The 27,395-nt window shown below is 45.8% G+C and overlaps 1 protein-coding gene across 2 annotated transcripts in view; it reads right to left on the bottom strand.

The window, feature by feature from the left end:
• The window catches only part of Mboat2 (membrane bound glycerophospholipid O-acyltransferase 2), a 128,623-nt gene extending 113,939 nt beyond the window's left edge, over nt 1-14,684 (bottom strand). For both annotated transcript variants that reach the window (XM_075984084.1, XM_075984085.1), the window contains exon 1: nt 14,481-14,684. In XM_075984084.1, the coding sequence (XP_075840199.1) occupies nt 14,481-14,558 (78 nt within the window). In that variant the 5' untranslated portion in view covers nt 14,559-14,684. The remainder of the gene's footprint in view (nt 1-14,480) is intronic.
• Nucleotides 14,685-27,395: the final 12,711 nt, after the last annotated feature.

Below are 27,395 nucleotides of genomic sequence, written 5' to 3'. Positions count from 1 at the left end.
ATAGGTCCAAAGCAGTTTCTTTATCCATTAACGGTAATCACAGCACACAGAGGAGACTCCCACATCATTAATCCAGAACGTTTGGAAGCAATCACAACTACCAAGACATAGAACTGGCTGCCTTAATAATGGGAACAGGGAAAAAAATAAATAAAATAAAATAATGGGAACAGGCTTGGCATCCACAGGGGCATTCAAGGAAAAGCCAGCCCACTGCCCACCAAAGGTTTCCCAGAGGAAACCTTATTTATGCCAATGGACAGTTTTTATGCAAACAGACATTCATAGAGCAGTTGCTACTCAACAGCTCTGTGCATAACAGAGAAACTGAGGCACAAGTACTTCCCACCTGGCAAGCACAGGCTGGCTCCTGAATGTCAGAGGCAATGGGTTTGGTTTGATTTGGTTTTAGGTGTGCGGGTTGTTTCCTCTGCATGCTTGTCTCTGTACCTCAGTCACGCCTGGTGGCTTCGAAGGCCAGAAAAGGAAGATGGATTCCCCATAGAACCAGAGTTACAGACAGTTGGGAGCGGTCTGTGGGTGCTGAAAATCAAACTTAAATCCAGCAAAGTAAGAACTCTTCAATGCAGAGCCATGGCTCTGGCCCGGCGGTGTGTGGTTTTTAAGGAGCTCTATCATCAGACCTTGCCTACACTTCCTCTGCTCTCTGGAACTCAAAAGCCTCGCACGGGGCCAGTATTTGCTGAAGGAGTGAGCCTGAGTTACTGCATGAACACTTCCTCCCAGTAAGTTGTAACTTTTGCTCTGGTAAGCCAGGAAAATGATGTATACTTCAGCCTACACAACATGCCTATTTCTATCTGTTTCCTAGATGAGTCCAGGGTGTGACCACCCGAACAGCTGCAGCTGGCTAGAACTCCCAACCACCCCTCCAGCTCACTACACTCATCTCCATGTGACAGAGGTCTTGCAAAGCAACACGAGGAGCAGAAGGGAATGTTCGTGCAATGACCTAAGACAGCGGGAATCCCTGAACATCTGGAACTCTCCTAAGACAGCGGGGACCCCTGAACATCTGGCACTCTCACGGCATCACCTGTAAAGCTGTCTCCATCCCATGCTCACTGGATCAGAACCCCTGGTGCTATTCTTCCTGACACATGATAACGTTTCAAATATACGTATTTACGGAGTGTCATGTGACAGCTCACTGCACACATGCACTGGACACAGTTTTGTTTTTGTTACACTTATGTCCACCTCTTCAAACGTCACTTCCTTATGGTGCACACAGCAAAACTTTGCCACTTTGGCTTTCAGAACTACGCAGTCCCTTAAAATACCTATGGTTACCATACACAGTCTCTTACCATGACCTATGGTTACCATACACAGTCTCTTACCATTACCTATGGTTACCATACACAGTCTCTTACCATGACCTATGGCTTCGGTACAGAGTCCCTTACCGTTACCTATGATTACCATACACAGTCCCTTACCATTACCCATGATTACCGTCTCTGCATCAGCATACTCCGGGCTCACTATGACCATGGTATATGTCATACTATGTATATGTCTATGTCCTATATATGTATATGTCATAGTTCAGCACCACACCCACCCCAGCCTGTGGGAATATTATCCACTCCCCACTTCTACGAGGTGGAGTTTTTCAGATTCCACATCTGAGTGATTTCACACAGCACTCCTCTTCTTTTTATTCTCAGCTTATTTCACTGAAAGTAACATCCTCTAGTTCCATCCACATTGTTACACACCACATGGATTCCCTCTTTGTATGGCTAAATAGTATCCCTGTGTGTATATGTAGACAGTATTCCAGAGTGTCTATGTAGACAGTATTCCGTGCATATATGTAGACAGTATTTCCATGTGTATATGTCGACAGTATTCCTGAGTGTCTATGTAGACAGTATTCCATGTGTATATGGAGACAGTATTCCATGTGTATATGGAGACAGTATTCCATATGTATATGTAGACAGTATTCCCAAGTGTCTATGTAGACAGTATTCCCGAGTGTCTATGTAGACAGTATTCCCAAGTGTATATGTAGACAGTACTCCCGTGTATATATGTAGACAGTATTCCCGTTTGTATATATAGACAGTATTCTTGTGTGTATATATAGTCACATGTGTGTGTGTATATATATATATGTTTAAAAGTACAGAGTATCTCCATGTGTATATGTAGACAGTATCCCCATGTGTATATGCAGACAGTATCCCCATGTGTATATGCAGACAGTATCCCCTTGTGTATATGTAGACAGTTTTCCCGTGTGTATATGTAGACAGTATATATAATATATATTATATATACACAGTATCCCCATGTGTATATGTAGCACATTTTCCACCTACATTTATCGGTTATACCTGGGGAATGTCCATTTCTTGGCTATTGTGACTAATGCTGCAATAATCATGGGAATGCAGATGTTTCTTCAACATACAGATTTCATTTCCTCTGGATTCATACATAGTTGTACAACTGCTGGATGATACTGTTACTCCATTTTAAATTTTTTTACTACAAACGTTCAACATCACTCATCAGGGAAATGTAAATCAAAACCACCTCACTCCAGCAAGAAGAGCTATCATCAAAAAGACAAGAGATCCAAGTGGGGGAAGGGAACCTTAGCACATTGTGGGCAGAAATGTAAATTAGCACAACCATTATGGAAAACCACTGTTTTAACACGGGCTGCAGGGAACTCTCATATAAAGCCAGCTGCCTTACGTGTGAGCCAGCCCCAACCTGGGTGGTAACACCTGTCAGATGAAACAGGGGCCTTTATATCAGCAGGTGGAGCAGAAATAACATCAATGTGTTTACGCCGCAACTGTTCTGTGAGAACACACACACACCCATCCTCGGGGTCACTGATGCGGCAGCCTTGTCCAAACTCCAACACAGCTGTCTTCTGACTCTGATTCACATGCTGGAAATATCTGTCAGTCTGCTCACCCACTAAGCAGGCTCCTGCTCTCTGTATCTCTGCAGGACTTACCACATCTCCAAATGCTAGCACTGACCTACAGTACTTAATAAACAAGACTAACCACTTCTTTACCAACCAACGATTATTCTTGCCATCTTGACCCTTCAGGCTACAATCGCCAACATTCACATAGATACTTGCCAAACCTACATGGTCCAGGACGGCGGCTCTAGTCAGAGGTCTGCCCTCGGCCCGAAGCGGCTTCCTTGAGCTCAGGCTCCACCATTGTCTCTCTTTCCTGATCCTAAGAGCAAGACACAAAACATTCCCCTTTCACTGTCCTGCCTGGCAAGCTGAGGTGTTTGGCCTGTGCTACCTGTCTAGCCAGGGCACACTGACCTGACACAGCCTTTCTCCTTCACTGCACAGGCTAACACTCCCCTGCCATACCTCCCAAGTCTGGAGTTAGGAATAAAGCAAGGAGCAGTCCTCTGACGTTCATCACCTACTAGTGGTTCATGCTGTCCACAAAATACAAAAAGGAGGGAAAGACCCCAAGGCCAGCCCTCCGGCACTACCCCAGGCTATCTTTGTTGTTATTGAAACAGTCTGTAACATCTTTTAGCTCTGATATTCCAAGTAGGAATTTTCAAAACTGAACTCAAATATCTCCTACCCAATGTAATACTCTTAAATAAATAATAGCAATAAAAATTACACACCACTTTACAGTTCTACATGGTAAAACTCAGAATCTACGTCAAGTACCTTTGTGGAACTTCCTATTTCTCCAGTATTTCATATTCCGAGTATCTCAAGAAACAGTCTTGAGAAACGACTTTCCCCCCAATCCATATAAAAATTCTTAGCAGACACACAGCTCAACAAAACTCAATGCCCCACTCTTGAATTCTGATAAATCTATCACCATCTCCACTCGCTGAAGCCCACAGCTATGATGCCAAATTCTTATGCAGGCCAAGAACAAAAGGAGACATAACTAGCTGGCGCTACAGAATGGACAGGGTGACAATTCCAGCCCCCAGGATTGTCCTTGTCTACTAAGGAGCCCTCGATTATCTCCAGAGATGCCAAGTGCCAGCTTACAGTCCCTCCCTACCCTGTCCTCCAGTCACACAGCAAAAATCTCTGTCACTTCTATTCTGGGGATGCAGCTAATAGGAACAGCTGTGTCAGACTGAGTATTTAAAAAGGCAAGACAGCACTCAACAGAGAAGCAATCCGTGGCTTAAACTCCAAAGCCTGTATAGTTACCACATGATACACACACTCTGGCCTCAAATCAACATACACTCAGGAAGAACTGGAAATACCAACATAGATAGTCAAGGCCTTTCCAAATATTACTTGATTCCTCGCCAGCTAGATTTTTAAAAATACCTTAGCCCATAAGATAGTCTTGACATTGCCAGGCATGGTGGTGGCGCACACCTTTACTCCCAGCACTTGGGAGGCAGAGGCAGGTAGATCTCTGTGAGTTTGAGGCCAGCCTGGTCTACAAAGCAAGTTCTAGGACAGCCTGGGCTGTTGCATAGAAAAACCCTAGCTTGAAAGAATTAAAAAAAAATAGTCTTGACAATAATTAATACAGATCTGCAAATTGAATAAAAATAACAGCATAAAATTTCAGTCCTCTGTTTTAGTAAGATATTAACTTTCAAGATGGAATCTAAGATGTGACCGTTTCAAGCAAATATAATTTAACTGGACACTTTTTGGGGGTCAACTCAAAGTTGAAATCACTAAATGTGAATTATGAGGGCCATTCTCCAATATCACCACTGAGTCGCCAGAGGTCCTGCTTGCCGTCTCAAGGGCTAATCCGCTTTGTCAAAGTTCTTAAGCCTTAGAACACTGTAGCACACTTCAGAGTGAACTCACAACATAAACGGTAATAGAAACTCATAATTCCAAGTGGCTAACTAACTAAACCTGATCTAGATACATTTCTGGGACTTAAAAAAAATGAAATTTTATTTAAAGTTTTAAAAATCATACTTCCGTTGAAAATCTAAATTTCCAGTTTCCCTTTGAAAAGTCAGCTTTGGTACCAGGCCAACATTCCTCTGCAGCAACCATTAGCAAAAGTGGGAAGGGGTGTCCCATTCCAGCTGCGTGTGAGGCTTTCCAGACTGCAGGCCGTGCACACCTCAGAACATGTACACACCAGCAGCTACACTCTGTGGGCATTGGAACTGGAAGTGGACACTGGGCTGAGCTACTATATCTAACCCCTTGACCTGGTCAGCTCCAGGGGCATCACCACCACCAACCACGACCCCCAGAGTTGGCTCTATTTCTTGTCTCACACGTCTTCGATCACTGGCTAACTTCTAGAACATCACTGTAGGCTGAACATTTACCCTGAAATGTAGTATTAGGCTAGATGTGTTCTACCTCATTTTGACTAAGCACCGGCAGATTCAGAGTTCTGAAACTAACGTGAGGGCCAGGGAAGAGTCGGTCGGAGCACGTGCTAAACTCACTGGTCAGCTGAACGAAACTTTCCTCACGGCCCAAGGACACCGGTTACTCTGCTCCTTTGGGTTGACCTGAAAGCGCCTGCCTATCTCTCATCAGCCGTTGGCACACCACGCTTGCTCTGGACTAGACGGAATGATGACAACAGGTGTTGTTGGGGACCTGGACAGTACCGCAAAGGATTCTGTTAGAGGGTCTTGCTCTACACAGGCACAGAACACTATCAAGCTGGCAGCATTTTGCTCCCTACAGAGACAACTGGGCGATCTGCAGGCTTCTTTTGTCTCAATGTTTAGATTGAGGCGTTGCTAAAGCCCTCTTCCCGGCAGTGCGACCCCCTGAGAGCAAGAGTTAAAGCTCTCTTCAACTCCTTGGCGATCACTCATCTTCAATGTTTTGCCTGTCTTTAGCTCCTGGTGCCTACTGAAAAGAAACTGAACAGTCAGCCAAAAAAGTTTGTGCCCACTAACAGAGATCTTCTAAGTTGTACCTCAGGAAGCCTGACCACTAACACTTCACTAGCCAGGCCACACACCAACTCTAAGAAACAGAGGGCAGCTTCCAGCCAGGAAAACAGGACTACCCTTGGAGGGGGCAGAGAAGGCGCTGCATTTAGTGGAAATGCCCTGAACACAGCCAGTGAGAGCCTAGTGCCTCTGATGCCCTAGTGAGGACCCCTAAGACTTCTCCTTCCCTGACCAGCCACTCCCCAGGGCTGCGGTGTTCTCAGTGGAACAGTCATGGGATGGCATCCCCCATGTCTAGCATACTGACTGGCACACACTTACTTATCTAAAGGATGCTGAAAAGGTTCTGAAGAACCCAAGGGCTAGACTTAAGTCATATACAAGACATCCCCCTTCCCCAGTCCCTCGGAAGAGATCCCGAGATGTTAATAATAGTCACAGCCAGGTGCGCTGGCCTTTACCTGCTTATATTTGCAAGGCCCACCCACTTTTACTAGGCGCAACCTACTACGTGCCCCATTTGATAGACAACAAAACTGAGACTGCCTTTAATCCCAGCACCGGAGCTTTATCAAGGAATTCTAGGCCAGCCTAGTCTACATAGTGAGTTCCAGAACAGCCAAGGACATACAGTGAGAACCTGCCTAGCAATAAAAGGAAAGAAAGACACTGATGCTTACAAAGTTAAGCAGCTTTCCAAGCTCACAATCAGACTGTCTGCCAGGCTAAGGCCTTCGTCACACTGCTGCCACTTGATGCATACTCCCTCAACTCAAGGAGGGTCCTGAGCAGAGACAACAGGCCCTATCCCTAGGGAATTTACAGTGCCGTAAGGAATAAGCCAAGGTTAAATGTTACAGGTGCCACCAGAGTTGATCCTGGGGCGGGGGACATAAGGCCAGTTACAGTCCCTGAAAAACAAGGGCATGGAAGACCCCCTAGAAGATCAGAAGGATCCTACTACAGCCTGCTTCTGAGACTCAGAAGGAAGAACACCTTTCTCAAGAGCCAGAGGAAAGGGGCCCAGAGCCTGGCAAGGCAGCCCCAGCCCTGGAGGATACAGGGTGGAAATGGTGTAGATGGGGAACAGCTCTCGTTCTTCTCTGGGCACTTTCTGCAGCACTGGCATCATCGCAGAGGGGCTCACTGGACAGGAGAGGCAGCTCTCTAAGAGGGGGTCCAAGTGGCCGGTCCCCCCAGAACGCTCACAACCTGCTGCAGAAACATCACACACACTTAGAAGACGTATGACTCAGACATATCACACATACAAGGGGCCTAACAGGAAAGCAAGGAACATGAAGGCATCCTCAGGAAGACACAAACATTGGAGAAATACCAAAAAGTTTTGCCAGGCATAAAAAGGGTGCAGGGGATTTGGGGCAGGAAAAAAATGGCTCCATTAAGGCAAAGAGTTCAAAGGAAAAGGAAAACATACTGAGGAACGTGTATACGATTGAACAAGCACATGGCACAACGGCAGGTGTGGACTGAATTCGCTCACCACTTCCACACATGTGGCTCTGGAGAACATTCCTGTCCAGCTGGAGGGCACATGGGCGTTGCGACAGGCAAGGCATCCAATGGCCGTCCTTCACAGGCTGTAGGCCTGACCGTGAGCCGGCGCTTCTCAGAGCATGCTGTGAGAAGGGACGGAGTAGGCATCCCCACAGCAGGCCACTTTGAAAATGGACACCAGATCTAGACTGCCAGCACTTTCTACATGTAAAACTGGGCATACAGCCATGAGACGACGTGACAGGAATGACAGAAAGAAGCTACATTGTCCGACCAAAAGCTGTCCCGTGTCAGGGTCATATGACCTAGGGTGCACTGTGGATCTTATTTGTGCACAGTCCTGTGACTACCAAACCACTAACTGCATCGTGCATGGGGAATTAGGTGTTACTTTGTTAAATGCTTGAAGAATATTCCACCGCTTTTTGGTTTTTGGTGCTGGGGATCACACCCACAGCCCTTTTACAAGCAAGGGAGTACCCAACCATTAAGCTGTACCCCAAGCTCTGCTTATTTTTTCATTTTTAATCATGTGTGTTTGTGTGGATGTGTCCGCGTGTATAAAGGTGCCTATGGAGTCCAGAAGAGGAGGCTGGACTCCTGGAGCTGGAGCTCCTGGAGGTCTTGACTACCAGACAGACGTCTGTACAGGAGACAGACTGCAGTCCTCTGGAATAGTATATGCTCTTAGCTGCTACGTCATTTCTCTGGCCCCACACACTGTATTTTTATAATCTTTTAGTAATAAGTACCTGAAATATTTGACCCAGATCTCTACTTCTGATGGGGAGGGGGAATATGGAGGAGGAGGCGGTCAAAATGCAGGTTCCTCGGCCCTCATTTCTAGGACTGGATCAGCCAGGGAACACCTAATTTTTTTTATAACAGCCCCAAGAGATTTTGACCCAAATGGACTCAGCCACACTGTGGAAAGCACTGCAGTGACAACATGGAAGCTGTGACAATTTAAATGAGGAAGTGATGGGCAAGGACCACACTTTCCAAGTTCGCCAGTGGACTTGTCTATTAGTGTCAGAGACAGGGCTTGGGGACCATGGTTCTTAAGAGTGACTAGGAAATAGGAAGATGACAGGGGAAGGAAGAGTCAACTCCTCTCTCCGGCTGTTGAGGGGACAAAGCAGTGGCTGGAGCGCATCCTGTATCCTTCAGGAATGGGAAGTAACTCAGTAGTCCTGGGTGGTACCTGTGTATCCCTCCAGATTTACTCCAGGCTCTGTCCTGTGCCTCCTGAGCATCACCCCATCCTCTGAAGGAGACCCCAGCAACAAACCCAAGGACGGGGAGAAGGGGAGAGATGCCATCGCCCTCAGATTCACTCCAGGTTGAGCCCTTAACTAGGGACCGCAACTCCTTCCCTCCTTCAAGTGTCCCTGCTCCTGACCCACTTTCCTCCTGGGGATCTGCCCCTACACACGGTGCAACTGGCCTGGGAATCCCATCATTCCCTGCTGCTTTCACAGGCCTACCACATCTTCCTAAGCACTGCTTGCTACCTACATCAATCTGTCTCCTACCGAAACCTGAGGGGTACGAGCAACAGCAGGCAGAAAGTACATATCAGAAGCTTGCCAAACCTACAATGTTCCTGGGGCTCAAATAAGGAACCGGTCACATAAACAAGGTCAGCAAGGGGCCTATCTGTAGGTGCTGGGCTGGGAAGAATGGCTCGTTTTCTGATCAGCAAAGAGAGGGATGTATCGTTGGTGACATGGAGAAGCGAGGAGGACATGCCATGCCTCCTGAATCCCAACTCTTAACACTCCACACGTCGGCTTTTCCAAACGCTAAACAGCGACTAAAGGGGGCTTCACTCTTCACCCATCTCGTTCTCAGCGTCACCAAATGCTCTCTCTTCAGAGGCACACATTTGTGCCTTGTTTTGAAAGAAATCCGACCAAATTCAATCGTAGCAGAATCCTACCTGTTGAACTCAACCGCAAGCAAAAGCTGTGTGAGCTACTTGAGTACTTCAGGTCAGCAGCACCGGACCTAATAAACAGATACCAGGGTTGTCTGCACCTAGACAGGCAGGACTGTTGGAAGGAACACTATCAAGTCACTAAGATCTCTGAAACAGTAAGGAAGCAGCAAAAACATGCTGAACTCCAGATTCACAAGGAGATTGGAATCCTACTTTAATCACTGTCTGGATACAAAACTTGACCAGAGAGAGCTTCCTAGTGCCCTTTGCTAAGGAAGTTCTGAAGATTAAGAGTGCAATTCTCAAAACAAAAACATAAAATTGCAATTAAGTATTTCATAATAGAGGAGACACTGTGTGTCAAATGTCTACAGGAGCCAGGCTGTTCCACCGATTACATTTTTACAATAGTCTTTGAGCATGTAGCATACAGTGACTCTGATTTTACAGAGGAGGAAATGTGGACTTTAGAAGGCACAGTAGAGCCCAGTGTGTGGAGACTCGCACCTTTGATTCCAACACTAAGGAGGCAGAGGCAGGCAGATCTCTGAGTCTGAGGCCAGCCTGGTCTACAGAGTGAGTTTCAGGACAGCCAGGACTACAGAGACCCTGTCCCAAAAAATAAAAACAAACAAACAAACAAACCCTAAAGCAAGAGAAAGAGAGAGTGAGTAACTTCCCAAAATCAAGCAGTGGGCAAAGCAAGGCCCGCACCCTGCACAGAGAACCCCACGCCACTGCCGTGCATTGACCCTTTCTGTTAATGAAGAGAGCTGAGCACGATACAGGGACCCTACGTTTAACAGCATTTCCAGGGTGTGTGCCTTCTCCATTAAGTTAAACTTCAGGCAACTTCAACTCTTCACTGCTGAAACTTCCTCAAATTACTAGTCCACTTTCCTCCCTTGACTTTTGATTTACAGCCCTCCACATTTCAGGCCTTTTTATCAGTTCCTAAACACACAGTTATGGGATTTAAACTAAGGTCAGCACACACTTTATACAGGAAGTAACATTTCTATAAAGTGGTATTTCTAGAACTGTTAACGAACAGGGTGATTCCTGACTGGAAGGCATCTTCCACAGAGGCTGTCACTGATTCCTGGTTCTTGTGATGGAGACGGACCTCACAAGTAGAAAACTGGTCAAGCTCTTCAGCAGTGGGCGGAGCAAGACAGATAAGCTCGCTCTGCAGCTCAGAGCTAACCCTAGAGCAGGCAATCCTAGCTCCGCTCCTTTGACCACATCGACCTAGAAAACGGTCCTTTCCCTTCCTCCATCTGTGAAAGGATTCATCAGAGTTCAGACCTGTCAGGGGACTTGAAAAGCCAGTCTTAAGCTAACTCTCCCCTAAAACACCACTTATTTGGTTGTCTGTGTGCGTGGTACAGGGACTTAAGGAAAAAGTGAAGCAACAAACTGACCCAAACGGAGCCAAGATTTTATAGCCTTCCCACTTCTCTCTGTTACACACGAGTGCATGTGCACACACACACACATGCACATATGCATTCATATACACACACATACACAAATGAACACGCTTCCCCTATCCCAAGCCTGATCACGAGCACACCAATATTTGGAACTTTAGACAGTTCTTTCTTATTCTCACCTTCACTGCCAAGATCAGAGAATCAGTTCAAAAACAAAGATACGTTCAAAGTATTTCCCCCACGTGAAAGCCGCAAAATATGCTGACATGTTATGCCAATACTCAAGAGCACACACAGGGGCATGAGAATTCAGATTAGACTTCCGACTCCTGAAGGTGTGTGGATTCTACTGAATGGCGTAGAAGACACAGCAAAGTTTCGCAAACTCCCGAGAGTTGGGTATTACGGTTAGCCCTGGACTCTGCGAAACCCGGTCACTCCTAACCATTCTTCCCCAGCCATCTTTTTCCTACTTCCTTCAAACCTTCCAAACCACCACAAGTCCCCACCTCATCTTCCCCATACAAGAATCTGTCACATAATCTATAACACTCCTGTGTCAAGAAGGCTGTTCCAGGGTTCATCTCCAACCAGCCTTCTGCCTCGAGTACTCTCCTGGATCTTTACCCCAGTGTCAGAGTAGAAATTACAGCATCGTGGGGAGTAAGGAGGGAGAAAAAAAGGGACGGTAAAGGGGGTCACAACCAGAAATCTCATGACACCTCAGAGCAAACAAAGCAGATGTAATAGAGGGTATAAAATGGTGAAATATATAAATATAGGTTGATCACCTGGGGCATTGTTCTTAGGTTCATTTTGGTACTTGCTGTGGAGATTAAAACCGCACATCAGCAACTTATAAGGAACACAAGCCCCATGATACGAAGACACCTGATCTCTCCTGGGTCTCACAAGGTTGTTCCTTTCCTTTGGCACAGCTAGTGTTCAGATGGTTCCTTCCTCAAACCCCACTCTCCACACATTCCTTTAGTCAGATCTCCAGAAATACACTAGAAATAAAGTCACTAGGAAAGCAGGCCCTAGAGAGCGAAACACCAGAGGCCTGGCACTTCCTATCTTAAAGAATCTTAAAGTAGCTAGGCATTAAAGGCCTTAGAAGGCAGAGGCAGGAGGATCTCTGGAGTTCGTAGACCAACCTGGTCTACAGAGTTAAGTTCCAGGACAGGCTTCAAAAGCTACAGAGAAACTCTATCTTGGAATAAAAAAGAAGAAGAGAGGAAGAGGATGAAGTGGAGAAGGAGGAGGAGAAGGAAAAGAAAAAGACGAATCTTGTACCTCCCAGACTCCATGATTTAATTTAAATTTAAGGACTACTGAACCCAACACCACTTCTGCTACCTCAAGGTCATTCAGGAATTCTTTGAAAAGAAAAAAATTCAGGAGCCTAAGGCAAGATTTTCTGCTCCTCCGCCTTTGCCTGACAACATAAAATCTCTTCCTGCTACCTCAGCTGCAAGGGGCACTCTTAAGTTCTAAGCATATCAAGTAGACACAATATTAAAAGTTTCCATTTTATTACTCCCTAAAACAACTGTTCTTATAATTGCCTAAATTTTCTAAACACTGTTAATAGGCACACACCAAATGAACACACTGGCGAGTTAGACTTCTTCACTTCCTGGCTTGCTCTCCCTCTCCCCCAACTGAATTATTTGACTACAGCCAAGTCTTGGGATTTCTTTCAGCTTGGATTCAACTATTCACGTTCTAAGACTCTTCTAGTTGTTTTAACTTTAAAATGTCTGTCTAACTTTATCATGTGAGGTTTTAATGACTCCAAGAACTTGGCTAATGTCTTAAGAGTCAATTCTTTGGTATTTCACGGAACTAACCATTGCTACGAAAAGTACAGATTGTGTGGTATTAACTTAATAGTCTTACAACTTGCTTACCACATAGCCAACAACTGTATTATACAAATGACCATATAAACTCGGGGTTCTAAAGCTTAAGAGTACCCCAGAGGATAAAGACTGTCTAAGGTGCCAAGTCAAAGTCACACTCTCAATTCAAGTCACCTCGCCTTGATCCTGCATACTTAAGTTCCACAAACAACTTTCTCTGGATTGCCGAGAAGTTTAAAGGAGCTAAGTAATACTAGATTGCTTTTAATAGTTATAATCCTTTACATAAATTTAAAAGTATCAGCAGAGCGGGGCTACGCCAGAGAGAATACACAATTATCTGTCTCCCAAAAGTATGAAAAGGTAAAAGTCTCCCTCTCGCTTCTCCATTAGAAAGAAAAATTTCACAACAGATCCTGCCCTCTGTTTGCTGGTAGGCTGGCAACAACCTATTTAAATCAAAGATGCAACACACAAGGTCACGTGCCACAATTCCATTTAGAAAATAGTGAGACTCCCCTCACAGGACTGAGAACACGCAAAGCCTTTGGTTCTGATCAACTTAATACACAAAGCCTAATGCTGTAAAATAAAAAAAAAGCATTTCCCTTGGAGCATCTCACTCGAATAACCTACTAGCCTGATACACATCCCACCTGCTGTACAAGGTGTGTGGGGGCCGGGTATTCACTATTAATCGGAAGTTGAGGGTGAAATGAAGGAAAGAATACAGAGCTAAACTCTGGGCAGAATTCTTTAACCCTTCTTCGACATCATTCAGGGTGTTGTATGTTAAACAGTGAAGCACAAGGGGTTGAGCTCGGATGTCACCTCCAGCTTAAGTCCGGAGAGGGAGGGATTCTGTATTGCAGAGGAAATCCTTAAGATATCAAAAGCAGCTAGTCAAGCTGAGGACCGCGAACCAGTATCCCTTGGGAAGGGCGAACGCCTCCAGAGCAGAAATAATGTTAAGCAAGATCTCCAGAGTCAATTACCTTCAGCCCTGGGGCGAGACCGACTACCTAACCGCACCCCACCAACAACTTTCCCAGACCTCTCTCAGGACGTACCTCCAAAGTTCCTTTGCTCAATAAAAATGGCGCTGCTTTCTCCATCCCAATACTGTTTATTTCTCAGTAATCCTGGGGCCCTTTAAACAATCAAATTCTACTGGCCTCATTTAAATGCCAGCATTCCCTAGTGTCAAACGCTTCTCTGAGGGTAGGGTGAGGGGACAGGATGGCTGCTCCTAGCCACAGCTGCAACTTTTTCACCAGAAACCTAGGCATCATGAACTCACTTTGACTTCTCTTCAGAACCTGCCTTCCCCCAAACTGTTGCCTCTCGGTCTCTCGAGTCACACTTCAATGCAAACTGTCCCCAAGTGCAGGACCTCTTAAGCCCCATCCATCCACGCCGTATCCTGGGCACTCGGCACTCAGATCATCCTCAGCCTCCCGGAGCAAATACCCCGCAGCCGTCCCCGGGTCCACCGACCCCGGGACTCCGGGGTCCGGCGCCCGGTGTCCGGGCAGCGACAGCATGCACACGCGCACGTCTGTCTAGCCCTCCCCGGCGGGCTGTCGCCGAGCCTCCGCCCGCGCCCACCCCCGCCCGGGGCGGCGAGGGGGGGCTGGGTGGGCACTGAGGCACCAGTCAGAGCGACAGGCGAAGGGACAAGGCCAGCTGCGCGCTCCCGCCCCGCCGGGAGCCGGGCACAGCAGCCCCGGTCCCAGCCCCCACCCTACTCCCGCCCGGGTGGCACCACAGCCGGCAGGGGCGGCCAGGGCACGACGCCCCGGACGCCGGTACCTGATCGATGGGCAGCTGCACGGCGTTGCTGAGAGGCTGCAGCAGGGTGGAGCCCGTGGTGCTGCTGGTGGTGGCCATGGCCGGGCCTCGGCGCTGCGCCCGCCCGCCCGCTCCGGCCAGTCTCCGCTCGCCCTGAGCCGAGCTACGCCGAGGATGGGGATGCAGCGGCGCGCCCGCCCCTCGGCCGCCCGCGGTCGAAGCCGCCGCGCGCGGGGAGGGGCCGCAGGCGGAGTCTCGTGGCCACGCCCACTGATTGGCGCCCCGCCCACCCGCCCGCGCGGGGGGGGGCCTCACGCCGCCCGGCCGCTCTATTTCCAGTAGCTTCCAGCGCCCCCTCCCCACCTCGCGCACTCGCACGCCAGACAGCCCCGCGGCCCAATAGCGGCGCGGCGCCCTGACTCCCGCAGCCAATCAGAGGACGCCTGCCTCGCCGCACCCCTCCTCCGTGCCTAGAACGCGGGCGAGGGGCTGAGGCTCACCCGCGGCTGTCGCCCGAGGGCGACCGAGAGTCGCGCTCGCCGGTGGGGGCGTGCGAAGGCGGCTGCTTGCCTCCGCCTCTGCTCGCTTCCTGTCTCAGGAATGGTGGGCGCCGTCCCCACCCCTCCCTGGCGGAGACGGTGGACAACAAAGGGGCTCGGGGTGGCGGCCAGACAAAGAGGGGGGACTTGGAGGGACGCAGCGCTGGAGGAAGTTGGGAACAAAGCTAGGGGGCTGGGAGCTGCAGGGCGATGCACCACAAGGACCCTAAAACAAAAAGTGCCTTTTGTCTCCCGCGCTGCCCAAAGTTGCGGGCATCCGGGTGGTCCTGCCTCGCCCGCGCCCCGACCTGGGTCCGACGGGCCGCGCTGGGACGACACCCGCACCGCGCATCCAGCTGAGTGTTAAACAGGTCGGACCTGGGCAGCGCCCGAGGGAAAGCCTGGGCAGCCAGTGGCCAGCATTAAAGGCCCCGCCTCCTCAGAGGAAAGGTTGCTGCTGGTAAGCATCCCTTCTTGCCCGGTGAGCATCTCTGCGCAGATGTGGATTCTGCTGCGTCCACACCTTCCATTCCGGGAGGGCTTCTCAGTGTGGCATCCCTCCAAAATGTGGTTCTTGACTCTAACGTAACGAAAGCAAGCCGTGTGAACACCTGGAAAATGCCCATCCCAACCTCTCAAAATCCACGGAATTGGAAGTGGGAGGTCGAAATAACTCGTGTTGAACGGAGGGGTTTAAACGTGGCTGTAAACACTGCTTTTCAAGGTAGACTTCCTTGAGCCTCCACCACAGCCATGTGAGGTAGGTATTGTAACCACCCTCTAACAAGGAAATTTAATTTCAGAAAAAATTACATAACCAAGAGCTAAATAACAGTAGTGGTGGGGGGTGGAATCCAAATATTTTAACCCCAGTTCACACCTCTTAAAAATAAGGCCCTTCACCCTAAGGCTTAACATTCATTCAATAGCCATCAGCTACAGGTACACCACTTCCTCGAGGACCATTCTAGAGTCTTGAGTAGTAAGAGCACAAATAGTGCTTCGCTGTAACTGGCTGTGGCCTCAGCTGTCTCTGAAAAAGGGCTGGTTGAATTAGTTGAATTGACTAATTCAACTGATGCTGTCCAGGTGGGCAGCTGAGTCCGAGTATGGTAGTTCTAGTCTACGATAGATAGAAGATGGAAATAAAAAATTTAAATGAGATCTTTCCTTCTCGATGTAGTGTTGCAACTCTTCGGGACCCATTAGAAGGCAAACCTGTTCAATAATGCTAAAATAGCCCCCAAATCTAGACCTGTCTATTAATACAACCTAGAGGGAGGACCACTTTTCTTTTTTCTCTTTTCTCCACTTTGGCGAAGTGTAGAAGAAGTGTACAGGTGGTCCGACATACACACTGAGGGGAAGAAATTAAAATACCATCTCAGAAGCTTGAAAAGTGGGTGTTGGAAACATATTGCAACCTAAAGTAGGCAGCCTAAAGATACAGCCCTAGAACAAATACTGTCTACCAAAGCAAGTATGTCAGGCTGAATCTATGCTTTTAGAACATGACAAAACATAGTTTCCATTGGGGTGGCTGGGGCTTCCATCTGGTTAGCCTCTTGTCCTAAGGAAAGCAGGCAAAAGTAATGGTGAAAAGGTCAGGAAAGGGTTTTAACCAAAATGGCCACTTGGGAATGATGGAAGCTAAGCATTTCAGTCCATCTGTGGGGTAGTGGTACACACTTTTAAATAGAGGGGAAGTTAGGGCATGGGGAAGAAACGTGTATGATTAAGGACACCTGTGCTCTGGTCGACTGTCGTCTCTGTTCTGGTTCTACAGAAATGGCCCTAGGTAAGCCCTTATTGCTTAGTGGAACTGTCAGGTTTGCTTTAGGGTGATGTCATGGGATAAACTGCCTGCCGGGTTCTGAGTTCCTGAGTCAGTGATGCCTGCGGGATTAAGACATGACTGGAGGGAGCTGGGATCATTTGGGGAGGTCTGAAACAAGACCCTGTGAAAGCTGACGGTTTGCTGTGCCTTCTGCCTTGAATGGGAGTGAAATCACTATTGCTGGTTCTTGGTTAACAAGCCAGCTGCACCGTGATCACGGAACTGATAAGATGGATGCCCTAGCTTAAGCCGATTTCCTTCCTCTACCTTTTAGGTTTTTCCAGGCCAGTCATGATGCCCCCACAGTGAAGAAAGCAATTTCCCTTATACAGTCTACCAATTCAAAAGCTAATCTCTTCAATAAATATCCTTATGGGCATATTCATAAATAGTTTTAGTATTTATTTAGTCCTCCATTAACTCAGTCAAGTTGATGTATTAAATTAGCCATTCAAGAAAGGTAATGTAATTTCCTTTTTGTTTGTTTTTCTTTTTTCGAGACAGGGTTTCTCTGTAGCTTTGGAGCCTGTCCTGGAACTCGCTCTGTAGACCAGGCTGGCCTCAGACTCACAGAGATCCACCTGCCTCTGCCTCCTGAATGATGGGATTAAAGGCAGGCATCAGCACCACCCAGCAAGAAAGTTAATGTAATATTCTCTTAGAAAAGTATTCCATCTGGATTTAACTGATTTTCAGTCTATAGGTGTACTAAGGCGTCAGGTGGTGTGTGTCAACTGCACCTTACATTTTCAAGTACTTCATCTTTACGTTTCTAATAAGGAAACGAGATCCGTCTACATTTTGAGCTAACAACTCAGTGTCAGAATATAAATTGGCCTCCTGACCAATATCTGTTAGTTAGACTAGGAGCCTTTAAATGAGAAACAACTCAACTAATTATGTGTAATACCTCACTGTCCTGCCTAAGATAACCAGCCTATTACAGCAATCCCCATGCCCCTAACTCTTAAAAAAAATATTGAACACTTACTATATTCAAGGAACTGTGTGAATGTTCTAAAAAATAAATGATACTTTCAATCAAAAGACAAAATCATCTCATACATTAGATAGTAAAGTAAGGTCAGCCTTTAATGTAATAAGACAGTACTCTTCGAGAGGATACAAAAGTTTGATTGGTAGTCAGAAGACCTGAATTTTATTTTTGGGTATTGTATCCAATAGCTGTCAACTTCTGTATGCCCTGATTTTCCCATTGTTAAGTGTTGATAATGGTAACTGTCCTACTTCACAAGAGTGACTGTGAGCTTGGTGTTAATAATAAATTTTAAAGATATTAGTAATATTTGTATTATCATTATAATACTAATAATAACTGGTAACGAGTTTTTAACAGAGAAATCACGTCGTTAGCACCATTACTCATTAACTTCATCATGACACCATTGACATCATTACTAACCAAAGCCGAAGAGTACTGAGCGCTCCTGATGGGTGACAAGTGACAAGATAGCAGTGTTCTTGTCTGGCTCCCTGGCCCTTGCCTCTGAAAATGGCTATGATAATTAAAGATTGCTACAATAAAATGTTCCCTTTCCAACTTATTTTTAACTTTGAATAAACCATTCAGAAGAAATGAATAATCTGCCAGGCTGCTTTTGTTGCGTAAAAGATGGTATGTGTCATGAAATTAGAGCTCTTGGGCAATTATTTTGCCTATTTTATACCCTTTATATCCTGGAATCACTTTCGAGATGAAGGCCATTGAACTACATACATAATAGGGTCTGCTAACTGGCTGGCACCCTGTAGCATTCACAAGGTAAGCTTAATCTGGGGAGGTCAGCTTCTAAGACCTAATATGCTCCAATTAGGAAATCACAAGGGAGACCGAACAAGAGGTCTGCGGCAGTAAAGGTCCTGGCTCTCCAGAACCTGAAACCTAGGAGGTTGCTAACAGTGAACAGAACACTCACCTCCAATTAATTTCATTGCCTTCATTTTAAACGAACTGGGTGATTTCAGTGGTCCTCCTCTGTAATCGTATGATTCCCTCAACTTCTGGAGGCTAATATTCAACCTAGATTTGACATTATATTGAATTAGTTATGTTGGTTAATATCCAACCTTTATTTGACTGAGGGATACAAACAAAACTTTTTTTTTCTTGAGGAAAAAGCAGAATTGTGGTTGCTCTGTAGGTTTCAGAGCTACTTCTAATTTACTGTTTTTCCAGTCAACATTTCTTCTCTGTGTTCTTCAGTGACCTGTAAAAATACTTACTTGGAATCTGTGTATCCTAGGGAAGTCATCTGTTTCCTTTTATTTTGCCTTATTTTTTTAATTTTATGTGTATGGGAGTTTACCGGCATGTATGTCTATTCACCAGTTGTGTGCCTGGTGCCCCTGGGGGGCAGAAGAGGGTTTTCCATCCCTCCGAACTGGAATTATAGTTAGTTGTGAGCCACTGTATGGCACTGGGAATTGAACCTGGGTCCTGGAAGAGTAGTTAGTGCTCTTATCACTGAGCCTTCTCTCCAGCTCCTGGCCTTTTCGTGTTTATTTGAGCACGTTAAATCTGTTTTAAGCATAATACCCATCTGCCCATAGTGACTTAGTAACCAGTAATCCCAGCACTTGGCATGGGAGGTGGGCTTCAGCAGGAGGATTGCTATGACTTATAAAATGAGTTGCAGGCCAACATGTGCTATGGTGTGAGACCCTGTCTCAAAAAATTTTAAATTAATCTGTCAAGCCCTGTTTATGTTTTTTTGATGTAAAGAGGCAGTCTGCAACCCCCAACCTTTGGTATTGAAACATTGCTGCTTCCACGGGCTGACAAAATGATATTTGCATTCAAATTATATAGCATCCTATCTTTAAAGCATTAAAATCACCCCAAGTTGTAGCATAATCAACATCCATTACCACCTGCAGCCTTTATTGAACTAGCCAGGATGCCTTGCTGTGCAGTGGTGGCGCACGCCTTTAATCCCAGAACTTGGGAGGCAGAGACAGGAGGATCTCTGTGGGTTCGAGGCCAGCCTGGTCTACAGAGCGATTCCAGGACAGGCTCCAAAGCTACACAGAAAACAAGAAAAAAAAAAAACAGTGCTTCACTTTTCTTAGTTCTGCCTAATGTTTCTGTTTATTTCTTTTATTTGGGATTTTAAGTTCTCCTGAAATGTATTGATGTATCATTGCTGTGCTAAACAGTGTGTCCTGTCCACTAAGAGAAGGGTCCACTAACCAACCCTCTGTCTGCTGCGGGATCCGTCATGCCTGAAACAGTCCCAGAAGCCTGTCACTCTGAGCAGATGTGCCTTGCTGTAGGAGAACCTGTCCCACAGCACATCTTCCTGAAGATCTCTCCAAGCCTTCCACTGCTGTCACTGGGTTTGGATCTGTAACTCACAACCAGCGTCCTAACCGGCGAAGAATTCGGAGCAAGAACCATCTCGACGGACGAGGTCTATGATTACACATCTAACCCAGTTCTCTTGGCAAGGACTTGCTCTCCCGGGTAGGTGACTCTTCAGTACACGAGGAGCCTGCTGAGGAATGCCTTATCATCAGATAAGGCTGGGTTTCAATTTCATCAAATTATCTTTTAATTGATTTTCCATTTGAAAGCAGGTATTTCTTCCTGGTTTGAGTGTGTGAATTCTGATCTAGACCTAAAACACTGTATATCACAAGGCAGTGTTAAAACCACAAAACACTTTCCTTAAGAAAGAGAGAGAGAGAGAGAGAGAGAGAGAGAGAGAGAGAAGCCAAATGTGCCTGAAGATACCTAAACCTTGCTACTATTAAACGTATAGGTAAGAAGCCGCCACTTCCAAAGCAAACATGGATATAAATGTCAGCGGAGGGCTTTCATTAGAGTTTCCATTAGGAATACTGTCCCTAGTCAGTGGAGCTACTGGAGGGTAGCATCACACAAGCCCCACCAGGTGAGGACTTTGCATCCTGGGGCCAGAGTGCCTGAGTTCGGAGCCTACTCATTTGATTTTTGTGTCAGCTGACTCCTTGGCTCGCGATGAGCTCTCTAAAATGGGAGTCTGATTTGTGTATTTCAAATAACTCAATTCGCTTAGGGGTTGTCACACTTTCAACTCGGGGTAATTACTGCCATCATTCACGCTCGTCTTATAGAAGTTGTGGCTTTAGCAGTCTGTCATGTTTATCACTGGCTCCAGATGCCAGGTAAGGATGAAAGCCAACAACGCTTTGTGGCTTCGATTCGTTAATCCCTCCTAAAATGGCCAGAGGGGCTGGGCTGATATAGATTATATAGATGACAATTATATAATTATATAAATTAAGTTAAAGAAGTTATTAAATGGCAATACAATCCTGGTCTACTTCAGCTGAAAATACTTGCAGAATTTTACTTTTAAAGATAAATAAATAGGGCTGAGTGGTGCTTTTAATCCCAGCATTTGGGAGGCAGAGGCAGACCAATCTCTGAGTTTGAAGCCAGTCTGGTCTATATAGTGAGTTCCAGGACAGTGAGATCCTATCTCAAAAAAAAAATGACAGTAAATTACATAAAAATCTCATAGGTAAGAACTAAGAAAAGGAATGTATGATACATAATTTAGAATATCATTTGGGACATTTAAATTATTTTGATGATTTTGGAAATCTCAGGTATTTTAGACACCATCCTTTAGTACAGTGTCAGTGTAAGTGCTGTCTCTAAATTTACAGATATTTATCTTTTTATTTAGTTAGTGTCCAGCCAGTAAACTAATGAAAGGATTCTGTTCTAGGATGGGAGCCAGAAACTTCACCTTGTTGCATAAAGTGACTCATCCCTCATCTAAGATGTATTCAGCTACTGGTCTCTAGATACCTCTGAGAGAGCACTTAAAATTATTCCCTCTGGAGCTGCTTAAGTGTCATCAACAGATAAATTAGAAGACGAAATCAACTCAAGTGTATCTGATACAATCCAAGAAGGCAGTGGATCTCAGTAGTGCCTTCCGAACCCTCTCTCTCAGAACAAGCGGGATTTCTGCAGATAAACCAAAGCAGGCTAGAATGTCTCGGATGGGGCGTTCCCAGTGTCCCTGGGCCATTCCTAAACACTCATTGATCCTCGAGGAATTTGCTACCTGGACCTCGGCACCTACAGACTAGATGCCAAGAAGGTGGGGGCAAGCTGGATGGTGGTTTCCTTCGCTGTGTTGGCAGCAGTTGAGTGCTGGGAGAGAGGGTGTGGGGACGTGCCCATCCATAGCGTCTGCCAGAGCTGGGTCTACAATTCTAAACTGAAACCAGTTTTCACTGAAATCATTGACAGCATCGTTCCATTTTCTTATAAATTCCAATGCCACGTTAGCAGGGTGGCAGTGGCTCACGCCTTTAATCGCAGCACTCGGGAGGCAGAGGCAGGCAGATCTCTGTGAGTTCGAGGCCAGCCTGGTCTACAAAAGCTAGTTTCAGAACAGGCACCAAAACTACACAGAGAAAACCTGTCTCCAAAACAGGAAGAAAGGAAGTATAGAAGGACGGAAGGAAGGAAAGGAAAGAAAAGAAATGCCACTTTAGCTGGGCCTCATAGCCTATTTGGGAGGCTGAGGCAGGAGAAGCATGAGACCAGCCTGGGCTACACAGTGAGACACATGACAAATGCAAGCTGAGGTGTGGGAGTCCTGGAGCCTCCCAGTGCAAAAGACGGCCATACCATCATCCCCCTACTGAGTTCACAGCCATCAGGGGCCCCTTTCTAGCCCTGTCAGGCACTGTGTACACCTGGAGCATAGACATCTATGCAGATAAAACACCCATACACAGAAATAAAAAATAAAGAGGCCAGCTGCTGCCTATACCAGTGGAGGCTCTTTCAGGTCAACGCTATGGAAACCAAGCTGATAGGTGACAACAGCAGTTACTGCTTGGGTGTCAGTTCCTGAACCTGAGCAGCAACAGAAGCTGTGGTCAGCCTGCCAACTGTGCAACTGGTGATGCAGACCTAGTAGTTGTCCTAGAGATTCTCTGCAGCACCTGCCCCCAGAACCACACCCTGCCAAATTGCACAACCATGATAAAGAGCTCTAGTTAGACTTTCCGGTTTTCCCAGTCTGGCCTTCTCCACCCCTAGGCCTGCTCTGCCAGGCGCTGCTGTCATAGTTAGCCACCTTCCTTCAGGGCCACCGCAAAGCAGCTTGCAGAATCCTTGGTTGTGCCATCTTGGAATCCCTAAGTCGTTCTTACTTTCTGTCTCCATTTTACAGCTCTTCTCTGTGACTTTCTCAACCTCTTACAACCTTCTCTTAATTTACATTTTTTCTTCAAATGTTTTCATTAAATTGTTGATTGTATATGTGTGTGTGCATACATATATATTCATCTCCACCATTGAAGATCTAAGAAATATAAGTAAACAAATTCATTTCGCACACTAAAGTTCATTTTATGAGAAAAATATTATATAATAAACAACCAAAGTTGGGCGGTGGTGGCGCATGCCTTTAATCCCAGAACTCAGGAGACAGAGGCAGGTGATCTCTGTGAGTTTGAGGCCAACCTGGCTACAAGAGCTAGTTCCAGGATAGGCTTCAACTCTACAGAGAAACCCTGTCTCAAAAAAAAAAAAAAAAAAAACCAAAAAAAAAAAAAAAAACAAGATACAAAGGCTTAGAACATGTATGTGGAGGGATACCCCCACCAGCTAGCTCACTGCTTGCCATGTTCACATTACCCTAGATAAAACACTTACGAAATAGAAGTGAAAGCATTAAGAAATATGGGATCCACCTGAGCTTCTCGATGTTCATAGTATCGATGCCAACTTCATAACAGCATCATTATCATCACTAAATGTTAAACATTCCCCAAGGAGGGAGTAATTGTTACAGCCTGCTGAACAAGCTTTTCTGAAATCGTGGATTTCGCTATAATTATAAGGACTCTGTCATAAATGATACTAAATACGTGTGTAACAAAGGATTCTAGATAAACATCACCATGAGTCACATCTACAAAATCCCCTCTTTGAACTGCGTTTTAATAGAATTGAATGTCTGTTAGACAACTTTGTACATCATAAGTCATAATGCAATATCAAAGAATATGAATTAATTTGTTTAATATCTCTCGTGTCTCTCTGAATGTATAATTCTCCCTCTTTTCTGATTTCTTTTTCACTTTGCGGAAACTGGTTCTTGATTCTGTCTTTGGATATTTGCATCCTTTTGGTGGTACTTGACAGGTTCCTTTCCCTGCTAAATTTCTTTAATTCATTGTTAAACCTAGAGTCTCTATCAAATTTGAATGTGATGTGTGAGAACCAGAGTTTCACACATGATGCTCTTCCCTTGTGTCATCAGAAATGTAATTGGGGGACATTTCTTTCTTTCTTTTTTTTTTTTTTTGAGACACTGAGACAAGTCTGTCAGTTCTGGCAGTAGCAGCCTGATCCTTCATGGTGGTCCCCCATTGCCTTTAAAGTAACGGTTTCACAGCTGTGACCAAATTTTATGCTGTGCTTTGATGGTTTGGTGATATCACATGTTAGACTTTTTTCATAGTCCCTAATTAAAAGCCAAATTTTGCCCATAATAAATATAGTTGTGTTCTGTGTAACGTTCAATATTAGACCATATTTGTGATAGTGTCCCCACAAGATTGTACTGCAGTTGGACCGGAAATGCACAGTTGAAGAGGCAACAGGAAAAGATAACTAGAAGAGAAAGAGGAACATCTTAGAAAATCAGGCAGAGCTGGTGGCACAGATCTGTAACCCCAGCTACTAGAGAATCACAAGTTCAAGGCCAGTGTGGACAAGTTAATAAGACTCTGTCTCAAAAAAAAAAAAAAGGAGAAGAGGAGGAGGAAGAAGAACAGGAGGAGAAAAAAGAGAAGTACGAGGAGGAGGAGGTGTAGCTCAGTAGTTGGGTGCTGACTTGTCTTGCCTAGCATGTGGAAGTCCCTGGGTTCAACTCTCAGTACTGAAAACAAGACTAAAGGAAATTCAGAGAGAAGGGCATAGCAGAAGTTGTACAGACCTCAACATAGACTTTAAGATTGAAAACATGGACTACAGACACAAAAGATCGTCCTCAATAGAGAAGAATGTTCCTAATACTATCTCTTCTGACAAACAAGGCAACTCCGTGGACACTCTGAGGAGTGTCTCTTTCCCAAAGAAAGCCCAGGCAGGTCTTTGAGAGGTCCAGAAGAAGCCATACCTCAGCACAGGTGGGCCTGAGGTCAGCTTCAGGTGTTGGTCCTCCGGCACCATCCATGATTTTTTTCTTGACAGGATCTCTCATAGGCCTACAGTTCAACATGTAGGCTGGTTAGTCAGTAAAGCACCAGGGACTCTACGCATCTCTGCTGCCTCAGGGGATTGTAAGTATGTATCACTGTGCCTTGCTTTTCCCACATGGGTTCTGGGGATCAAACTCAGGCCCACATGTTTGAAAGAAAAGCACTTTCCAGACTGAGCCATCTCCCCAGCCCCTGGCCTATATATTTTTTTTCACTTTTTTTTATTATTAAAAATTTCTGCTTCCTCCCCGCTTCCGCCTCCCATTTCCCTCCCCCTTCCCCTCCCCCACTCCCCTCCTCCTCCCTCTCCAGCCCGAAGAGCAGTCAGCGTTCCCTGCCCTGTGGGAAGTCCAAGGTCCTCCCTGCTCCATCCAGGTCTAGAAGGTGAGCACCCAAACAGCCTAGGCTCCCACAAAGCCAGTACATGCAGTAGGATCAAAACCCAGTGCCATTGTTCTTGGCTTCTCAGCAGTCCTCATTGTCCGCTATGTTCAGCGAGTCCAGTTTTATCCCATGATTTTTTAGACCCAGTCCAGCTGGCCTTGGTGAGTTCCCAATAGATCAGCCCCATTGTCTCAGTGTGTGGGTGCACCCCTCATGGTCCTGAGTTCCTTGCTCGTGTTCACCCTCCTTCTGCTCCTCATTTGGACCATGGAAGCGCAGTCTGGTACTCCAATGTGGGTCTCTGTCTCTATCTCCTTCGATTACCAGATGAAGGTTAATATTCAGGAGGATGCCTATATGTTTTGCTTTGGGTTCACCTTCTTATTTAGTTTCTCTAGGATCACGAATTATAGGCTCAATGTCCTTTATTTATGGCTAGAAGCCAATTATGAGTGAGTACATCCCATGTTCATCTTTTTGGGTTTGGCTTACCTCACTCAGGATAGTGTTTTCTATTTCTATCCATTTGCATGCAAAATTCAAGATGTCATTGTTTTTTACCACTGAGTAGTACTCTAATGTGTATATATTCCACACGTACAGTAAATATCAGGTCCCCTGAAATAATGTAATATGCACAAAGGCCCAAAAATGAAATTCCTGACTCACTAATAAAAGGAAATCCAAAAAAATAAAAAATAAAAGGAGACCCTAGCCAGTATGGAGTAAGCAATAAGAAAGCAGCCTGATGTCCCCAGTGAAGGACCGAGCACAAGAAAGTACACGTATCTGTCCCATAAGACTTATCCAAGGGGCTGGAGAGATGGCTCAGAGGTTAAGAACATTGTGTGCTCTTCCAAACGACCCGAGTTCGATTCCCAGCAACCACATGGTGGCTCACAACCATCTGTAATGAGGTCTGGTGTCCTCTTCTAGCAGGCATATATGCAAACAGAATATTGTATCCATAATAAATAAATAATTTTTTTTTAAAAAAAAAGACTTATCCGAATTAACCACGAGTTGGATTGCCCTTCAGTCCAGGACTGCCAGGACTGCGTGGACACTCCGTGTCATTCTGCAGTCTGGATGTCCTGAAAGGACATGAATTAAAACACTCTTTAGCTGAGAACTCCTGGTCTCTCTATCATCTACAAGGCAGATTATATTTCATCTTCTATTCTGATCATCTCAAGCCAAACAAAAAATTAAAATAGAGCTACGAGGCTCAGCGGGGAGCGTCAGGATTCGTCTGTGAATTCTGTCGGACAAAACATGCCTTGAGAACTGCCTTTTTTATTTTACTTTTTATGAATTATTCTTTTGAAATGTCTACAATGAGCATAAACAAAGGGAAGAAAAGCAGCTCTGGGCTCATCTATTCAGGCCAGCAGAATATGCCCTCCGAAGCACTGGGGCTTCTTCTGCTTGATGCAAACAGCGCTCCTGAGCCATGCTTTGGGTGGGAAGGGGTTTGAGTGTACAGCGTGGAGGGGCAGGAGAGCTACAGGGCTTGAACAACTGCTCCTTGAGTCTACAGTCCAATGGCAGGCTCCACTGCTGCTTGCTGAAGTAGCTGTCATGGTGGACATGACAGCTTGGCTACAGCAACGTAAATTACAGGATGAACCTGGGAGCTGCTTGCGAGAGCACCGTATGGCAAAGGTGGAGGAGAGACATTGAAATGGGCTTTTGGTGTCAAACCTAAAGTTGAGAATGATAACTCTAAAGTGTAGCTGATTTTTTTTAGAGACTAAAGGGAAATTATTATGAGTAGGTATTTCATCACCTCTCCATAACAGACTTTGGTTCAGACTGTCATGCACCACTAGTCTGACAACAAGCCTGAAATGACAGAGTGTGAGTGAGGGACGAAGAGGATGAATGATCTGTTTGAACCATGGACCCGAGAAAGTCTACGGCAAACACGCACAA

This window comes from Microtus pennsylvanicus, chromosome 8 (assembly GCF_037038515.1).
Source record: "Microtus pennsylvanicus isolate mMicPen1 chromosome 8, mMicPen1.hap1, whole genome shotgun sequence".
Lineage (NCBI taxonomy): Eukaryota > Metazoa > Chordata > Mammalia > Rodentia > Cricetidae > Microtus > Microtus pennsylvanicus.
This window is presented reverse-complemented; position numbering and strand designations above follow the sequence as displayed.